This window comes from Asparagus officinalis, chromosome 5 (genome assembly GCF_001876935.1).
Source record: "Asparagus officinalis chromosome 5, Aspof.V1, whole genome shotgun sequence".
In the NCBI taxonomy this organism is placed as follows: domain Eukaryota; kingdom Viridiplantae; phylum Streptophyta; class Magnoliopsida; order Asparagales; family Asparagaceae; genus Asparagus; species Asparagus officinalis.
The window spans coordinates 82076375-82085528 of NC_033798.1; the positions used below are offsets into that span (position 1 = coordinate 82076375).

Sequence of the window (9154 nt, forward strand, 5' to 3'; positions counted from 1 at the left end):
TAAAAATTTAAAAGAACACATGTAGTAAATGTCAGAAAAATCCACTTATATACAATCCCATACAGCACTGTCATCTCAACTAGTTACCCCAAAGCTGCAAGAGGATTGTGGACCAATAACGTATGGAAAATTCCAAATCTGAGACTTATAGCCACTAGAAAAAACCAGCAACACACATGATTTTCTTGAAAAAGAAGCAATAAACAAGGTAAACAAATATATTTTAAATCTGTAATTGTGGGATTTGATCCTTGGACCTTTAGGATCTTGGACTTATGTGCTATTCCAGATAACTAGCTCATCCAAAAGCATAAGCTAGTAGGTTGATTCAATAAAATGTATATCAAACAAATTTAATAACCTAATAATATGAAATGAGGAACACAGAAAAAGACAATAAAATGAAAAATAGATAGTGAGGCTCAGTTCTTTCACTAGAATACAGAGACCTGATTATTTACTTTCTCAACTTTATGATCATATGATTGAGAAAAGAAAATTTTGTCGACATATGAAAGAAATGAACTTGAGTTGTAGAAAAATTATATAAATTTCAGAAATAGAAACCTAGACTTGAATTAAAACTCCAGTGAAGAAATAGACACCTTCCAGAATATTTGAAACATTTAAAGTCCTATATGGTGAAGAAGTCCAAATTTTGATGTTTGGAGAAGACCTAGATAATATTTAAAAGTAAGAAAAATGGACATAAATGACTTAATAATAAAGTTAGTGACATGATAATGATTACCGCATTCTAGTAACAAATAGACCTAAAAAAAAGAATATGCTCTATGGAGTATCATTATGTTCCTACATAGCATGTAACTCCAAAAATGTCTTAAAAATCAGGTAATATTGGATTAGACCTAATGATAACATAACCCACAGAAGATACATGCACATAAGACAACATATGAAAAAGTGATGTACTGCACTAGACGCACATACGCTGAGATCATTTGGAATCATATGGACAAAATTCATGTTTACAAAGACCATAAATCCTCCTTTTCAAGAAAAGTGTGAAGTGTCTATATGAATAATTGCATTTAAAGAAAGAGAAAAAAAAGAATACAATCGATATTGGAAGGAAAATATCTACAACTAATTGAAAATAAAGTTATTGAAGAAATTAAAAACGCATAATATCTCTGTGAAAACAACAATTAGAACTCAGGAGCACTGAGCTTCCCATCATAACCCATATTTGTAAACCCAAGGAAAGAGATACCACTTGTTAAATGATAGTAATTATCTTAGCCAAATGATATCAGGCCAAGGTGGACATGTCGGTGACTAATTGAATGGACACAAACGGGTGCTGGTATGAGTACAGATAGAATGCATTCGGTCCGAATGTGGCTCAGATATGATGCTTATCATATCCATATCCGCTTACCCATCTCGGATACGTATACGGATACGGATATACTTTGGTAAAGAAAATTCATATCCACATCCGCTAAGATCGGATAAGATTATGAATATACATGCGGATATATAAGCGGATATGCATGCAGATACAAAACGAATATGAGAAAACCAGATAGTATTGAGAAAAACATAGTTCATGTAATACAAAAGAGCTCGTTAATAAATTCATTATAACTGAAAAGCTAAGATTAGACATCTTGATCATCAAAATTAACCACAAATCCATAATCTAATAATTAAAACTATCGTAAGAGTATGACTAATATGCATTCAGATATTTTAAATACATTTTCGGATATTTCACTACAAAACCATATTTGTAACCATATTCTATCGGTTATACATTTGAGTAACCATATTTGTATCCTAACGGATACAGTTTCAGATATTTTCTTGGATACACATACGGTTTAGCACCTCTAAGTACATGGCATAGAAAATTTGAAAAAAGTACGGTATGGAGACACGGCTGAAATGAATAGGCAGATATCATAATTTTGATCTAAATACGTAAACGACACTTTGAAATCTTCATTTTCAAAAGATATGGGTTGTTTGTCCAACAAATTTCAAAATTGAACGTGAAGTTTGGTGTGTCATGGGTATGCATTCAAGTGCAGCTACGAGACACGAGATATTTGTAAAAGATAGGGTATGTGGACACAGCTAAAACTCATGGGACATAATCATAATTTTGAGCTATATATGTATACGACCCTTTTAAATCATATAGCTCGTAAAGTTGAAACAAACTCGACACTTAACTAGCAAGTTATAAAGATGGATGTGAAGTGTAGGATATATATCCAAGAAGTGTGACTCAGTGTTTTAAATTAAACATGCATTGTATAATTGAGTTTTGGTCTGAATAAATATATGCATATATTTAAGGAGTGTCCAAGAAGAGTCAGGTAGGGATACAGGCATGGGCACGACATGTGTCGAGTACGAGTATGGCTCCATAATAGAAATACCCATGTAACATAGTATATATCCAACAGGTGTATGACAAGCATTTTAAACTAAACATGTATTGTATAATTGAGTACACATTTGAAAATGTATGCATATAATTAAGGAGTAACCAAAAAGTGTCGGATATGGTTATGGGTACGGGATGTGTCATATACAGGTACGACTTCATGATAGAAGTACCCACACAACATAGATCAGTTGTAACTGATCATCAGAGCCAAGCTCTATCTGTAGCTGAACAATTGTCGGTCACGGAGGTATTAATTTAGTATTAAATACTAATTACATAATCTTTAAGGCAATATGCTAGAAACAGTTTCAACTATCTTGCATAAAAATACAATTTACAATAATCTAACAATTGGTAGCTGTGGACGGCGGTGGTTTCGAAAAAAATATCTTGGGGGGCAGACGACAAGTACCTATTTACCAAAATTTAAAAAACAATATAATAAAACCACATTCTTAATAAATGGGCTAAAATTTTTACCTTAAATGAGCTAATAATTCAAATGAGCTACATGTTCGTATGAGTTATGGTGCAAATACTTTTAAATAAAGGGGAGCACATTGCAAATTTAAAAGGTTTTACCGCCCATGGTCGCAGACAGTTATACTTTAGCGTAAGAGATAATTAAAGCTAGTTGTGGAATAGAGATGAATAGCATGAAGAGTAGAGAAATTTGACTTGCAAATATCACTACAAAGAATTGCATGCCTTTTTTGTGTCATGAACAAAACAAACTTGCAAAGTACAAAGGTAAATGTTGTATGAGCCTTAACAAGTTATACACTATTGCTCAAAAAAGAAGATAAATTTAGTTTTACAGAACCCGATAAAAATATATGATACATATTACATATAGGGTTCATAAAAGGGGGGAAAAATCAGAAACATGCACATACCTTTTCAACCACATGCAGAATAATGGTCATACCTTTTCGAGCATTATCTATCCAAACTGGGCTTTGGGATAAGCCTCTTTGAGAATTAGGCCCCGAGCTCAAAATGCCCAGCCAATGACTCGCCAAAAAGAAAGAAATTAAAAAAAAAGAAAGAAAGAAAGAAAATAAAACAGCCAATCTATTTAAATGAAATTGATATCTTACACGAAGTAGGTCATCTTAGAAAATACATATAGCATTCACTCATAACGTGGATATACAGCCAGAACATTATCCGTATTTTATTGAATATACAAGAGAGGAAATTCTTCTCGTTGCTACGTTATGTGGGGCATGTATACTCCTTTGTTGGAGCTACAGATATACAGAATGGTACCAGAATTTATAAAATAAACGGAAAATGTGACAAACAAGGATTAAAAGCATTTTGACTCTATTACGGAAAATGGAGCTACATATATTTCACATGCAAGACTCTATTACGCTCAAAACTTGTGGATATCTTTTTCTTCCTCCGTTAATTACAGATAGACGCCATTGTCTTGAAGTTACTACTCTTCTAGTTTTACTTTGTAAATAGATTCTCTGAATGAAAGCTTTTTGACTCCATTATCCTCAGAGGCCTATTTGCAAAATAAAAAATAAAAAAAAACATTCTGACAAGTTTCTTCTTATCTACGAGTAAAAAGAGTTTAAAAAATCACTTTGCAAAAATAAAAGTAGAGGGGTAGAGAGTTGAAAACAACAATATACAAGTGTCTATTCACAATAAAAATTTTGAACTTAGAATGCGGTGGACGATAATTATTCTAGCATTGGATTTAAGTTGAAATGTAATCAATTCATGTTCTCGCAATAAAATAAAAAAAATATTGGAAAAGTTAGTATAGTCCAGTCAGTGATGCAATGCTCTTGTTAGAGAATATATCCAATTGAAAGGTGATAAACACTGTAAATTAAATAAAGAAATTAGTGGATTGAGTGAAAGTGTTTTAAGTCAACTTGTTAAGTCCCTGACTAGTGTTGTATAATGATCAAATCTTCCTAAAGGAAAAACGATTAAAATGGAAGCTACCTGCGGATTTCTTTACTAATGCAGTCACCTCAGATAAAATTATTGAGAAGTTGCTAATTGAGAAGAATAACCATGTAAAACAATAAATGTGCGTGAATTTTTTTTTTTGAAACGATGGAATAAGAGTGTAATTAGACTCATAGCCTTGTTTTCTGCAGAAAATACGCCGCAGAGAGGAACTGACAGTGAAGACAAAGCATGAAATCGAATAAATGACATTGATTCAAACGTTTATGAAAATATGTGAAAGGTATCAAAATTTCACAACATATGGCTTAATCTCTTTTAAAGTTTTTGATCATGGCTAGAGTACTTGTGCTCTGTGCATTCGATTCATGACCCACCAACATCTTAGCCTCGACTTTTAAAATTTTAGTCTTTCCTTAAAACACCAAATAAAGACTCGAGAGCTTTGGGTAAAAGATCAAGCTCATTGCACAGAAACTGGATTCCACCAAAACTGTCCTTGGAACGAAGTCTCACTTTCATCTTACGAAGAAGCACTCTGATACTGGTGTAACAAATCCGCACAAAAAATGCTCGTAGAATATCAGCTGCATGTCAGATAAAAACAGGATGAACTTTCTTCTAATATGTTTAAACAGCAGCTTGAAAAAAAAAAGATTAGGTTCATCATAAAGGGAAACCCTAAATTGAAAAATGCAAAGAAAATAAATAAACTCATTTATCTATTCTGGAACTTACTTCACCTTTGGCTTGGAGAGACTGCTTAACAATTAATTCACTGAGAAGGCGTCTCAAAGGGAAGAAAGACATTTCCTAGATGAGACTCACAAAGAGACCTTGCTTCTGGCTTCAACACCTTAAGAAATGGTTTTCTAAGGTCAAGTGCAGAGATAACATTGAGTGCCCGTGTACAAAAACGACGGACCTCAGCCCGCCGTGATTGTTTCTCTGGCAACTGGCTCAGGAGCACTTGTATCAAATCACAAAGTGCAGGCATATGTTTTTTCAGTAACTTGGCTGATAATTTACCTGATCCATCTTTACCCTTGACAGGAGACCCCGACTTCATAACACAATCTACCACCTCAAGTGCTTCAATCCTTCTGAATTCAGATTTTGCAACCCCACACTTATCCAAAAGGAAACCAAATAGCTCATGGCCAACCCATGGATGTCGCCTAATGACCTCTTTTACAAACCCTGATTTTAGCCGGCATTTCTTACTCTCAAAGTAGTCTACCAATGTAGACTGGAACAGGTCCACGACCGTCTTCAATTCGGATTTGTCACAATTTCTTGACTGGATAACTTTTAGTAGCCAAAATGTAGAGGCCTGAGCTAGAGAAGAGACCTCTTTATCCGGGTATCTTGATGCCGATCTCAAGCTCTTCTCAAGAAGAGGTTCAAGGCTTGCTAGAGGGATATCATCACCTTTTGGGTAGTCCTTTGCCTTGAATATTTTCTTCTGCAAGATGCCTCTTATACGCAATGCCAGTTGCTGTAGCTGGGGTTTCTGGGCAGAGTGATACTTAACAAAAGCTCGAACCAAGTAAGAGTAGATCATCAAGACCTGCGATTTTCCTGTAGAAAATAGGAATAAAGAGGTTCAATTTGAACAAAAAAATGACAACGCATCAATGACATCGCAGCACAGAATATTTGTGGAAACATGGGATCTACAAGGAAAGCAAAGGGAAGGAAATATATTACTTGTAAGCTATGTTGCATGGGTACTGGTACGGGTACAAGTACAGGTATGGGTATTGGACAGCAAATTTGTAAAATGTAGGTATGGAAACATGGCTATATAAATATTTATATACACATATATTATATATTGGAATTAATAATTTATATGAGAATAAGGATGAGAATTAAAATTCCTATAACATTTTTATGTTTCGTTTATTATGTGGATTATAAATTGGAAATTTTCTAGTTTTTGAACTAGACATCCAAACGACCCTTTCAAAATCATAATTCAAAACCTGACTAGTCTTTCAAAATCATATCTTCCAACGAGTTTCAAGAAGTAGAAGTGAACGGTAGGCTACATGTCCCAAAAATGTATGACTAGGCTTTTAAATTAAAACATGTATTGTATCATTGAATACATGCCCTAATAAATATATGCATATATGCAAGGAGTGCCCAAGGAGGTTGGGTACGTGTATGGATACGGCTTCCGATTAGAAGTACCTAGGTAATATAGCTCATAAGCCATAACATAAGAAAAAAGGTTTAGCAGTTTTGTCAATACCATGTAAGTACTTTTGAGTATAATATAAGTCACAGAATAAGTAAAATCTGTAGTATTTTGGCAAATGGACTGCATGTAAAAATGTTATAAGTTAGCACCTCACTGAATTTGGCAGACTTCATGGTTTTTGGCTAGATAGTATACACTATCTTCCACCTTGTTTCTAAGATGGATGGTATAGATTTAACCAAGTTATTGCCATCAAAATTCCAAACCAACCTTTACACTGTCTAGATCAAGATATTTATTACCAGGAAAAAGTGAATGTAATTTTTAGAGTTAAATATAATACCTGGATGCTTCTGTAAAAATATCTCTAAAAGTGAGAGCACTCGGCTTTTAAAAGTTAACAGCTGAGAAGAAGCACCATCTTTCTCAGTAGACAAGCGCTGCTTTAAGATATCAACAATAGCAGCATCTTTCATGAGCATCGCATCATCATCCATATCACCATCAGAATCATCAGATGCTGAATGGTCACTAAGATTTTGGTTCACTTCATCATCACTACTTGCATCAGTTCCAAGCACTCCCCCAGAATCAACTTCTTCATTTTTTGTCAGTTTGTCACCAGTTTCACCACTTCCCAGCATTCTTCCAGTGTGTGCATGGTCATCCCCTTCACCCGCCACAACATCCTCAGCTTTACTAGTAGTAGTCTCATCCAGATCTTCAATCCCAAGAAAATCATCATCCTCATCTTCATCATCACCGTCTTCATCATCATCACTACTATAAGTATGATAGCGCAGAGGCTTCAGATCCTTCCTTACAACATGCAACATTCGCAGTATTCCATCAACTGTTAAATCATCACAGAACAATCTGAAGGCCTGCAGAAGAAAAGAAAAGATTTGAATAGAAAACTCCAAGTGGCTTCAACATAATGGCCTACATTGTGTATTAGAGTTCTAAGCAAACATCAACTAGTTTAATTAAAAGCTTTGTGCTAAGGAGCTTCCAATAATGCAAGCATGCGACAAAAAGAAATACCATCTTTAAAATAAATAAAAAAACAGATGTAACTATGCATTCATTTAGTATTCTATAAGTTACAGCACATCAACTACTTTTCGTTAGTGGAACATCATTTGAACATACCTGCTCAATAGCAAAACACATGGGACCAGATGAGTGAGGCAACAGGGAAAGAAAAGTTTCCAGAAGAACATCCATCAAATCTGGCGTTTCATTGTCATCAAATTCATTTACTTCTCCAGAGTTATCAGCAGCAGCAGCAGCAGCAGCAGGAGAAGCCTTCTCACAACAAATGACAAGTTCAGATGCAGCCTCATGGAATTCATCAGGACAAAGGAGAACTTGGAGCACTAACTGGATGATAACACACCGCAAAGCATGCAATTTATTTTCATCAGGACAAAGGAGAACTTGGAGCACTAACTGGATGATAACACACCGCAAAGCATGCAATTTATTTGCTTCAAGACCAGATCCAAGGTTCCTCTCCTGCATTAAACAGAGAAAGAATAAAACATTGTGCAAATTGTTTATGGAAAAACTAACTGTCAACAATCATAAGATATTAAAACAGTTGAATATGCTTAATGATAAGGTGAATTATTGATGTTCCTTAAATTCCTTATAACCAGAAAGATTTTAAGGGGACATCCGATGCAAATTTTATCAAAGACGAACAACTACAAAAAATTTGAGGCTGGAAGACATCAATATCATACTAGTTTCAACTCTTAACTGAAACAATGCCGACCAGTGCTTGGCACAAAATGATATAGACATTCACGAGGGAAAGTCAGGGGCATTCATAGTTCATAGTTAGAACTTAGAAGTGAAGAATATTGGTTAAGTTAGAAAAAGAGAATGCATAATCATAAATAATGACTTTCTTCCACAAAAAAGGAAATTAATGTTGAATGTAAATTGACAGTTCATATTCTCATGCTAAAGTATTTCTATTCCCTGCAACTGCCTTGCAGAAGTTACAGGACTCACGCCAAAAAGATAATGGAAACCCATGGATAATATTGAGAAAGTGCCCTTGACAATAAGTCTTGCTATTTGCGGTTTGAGCATTTACAAATACCCTTGTGATGTTCAGAAAGAAGATAGGAATGATCAACTTTCAAGAAAAGTCGGGAGGTTTCCTAATTTCCCCAGTTAAGCCTGTTAACACTTATCATATCAAGAATGCCATGGTGATTGTTAACTACCGAACTATTGCAAATAAATCATCGCAATTTAGAGAATAGATACAGATAGGTCCAGAAAATTCTTGTGTGCAGGTTGCCTGGCACACACACAGAGACTTGCACCCTGACCTCCCCTCTCATCATTTTACAATAATTTAACAGTGTTTCCAATGACAATATAATAAGGTTTGATATTGTAAATTATTTAGATTAAAGCATGAGCCCCTTTTTCTCGTTTTGGGCACTTGTTTGCATGAATGAAACAGCAGAACAAGCAGCTTTTATAAAAGAATAAAAAAGTTTACCACACCCTCAATAAGCCACACAGGCACCCTGTCATTAAAGACAAGTTCAGCATCAGGTCAG

The 9154-nt window shown here is 34.7% G+C and overlaps 1 protein-coding gene across 2 annotated transcripts in view; it reads right to left on the minus strand.

The window, feature by feature from the left end:
- Window positions 4588-9154, minus strand: part of LOC109839889 (DNA polymerase V-like) — a 14980-nt gene continuing 10413 nt past the window's right edge. Inside the window, exons 8-12 of one of the 2 annotated variants that reach the window (XM_020408342.1) lie at window positions 8057-8087; window positions 7722-7987; window positions 6913-7453; window positions 5104-5941; window positions 4588-4947 (exon numbers count right to left, since the gene is read on the minus strand). In XM_020408342.1, coding sequence (XP_020263931.1) covers window positions 5136-5941; window positions 6913-7453; window positions 7722-7987; window positions 8057-8087 — 1644 coding nt within the window. In that variant the 3' untranslated portion in view covers window positions 4588-4947; window positions 5104-5135. The other variant, XM_020408341.1, reaches the window with a different exon arrangement.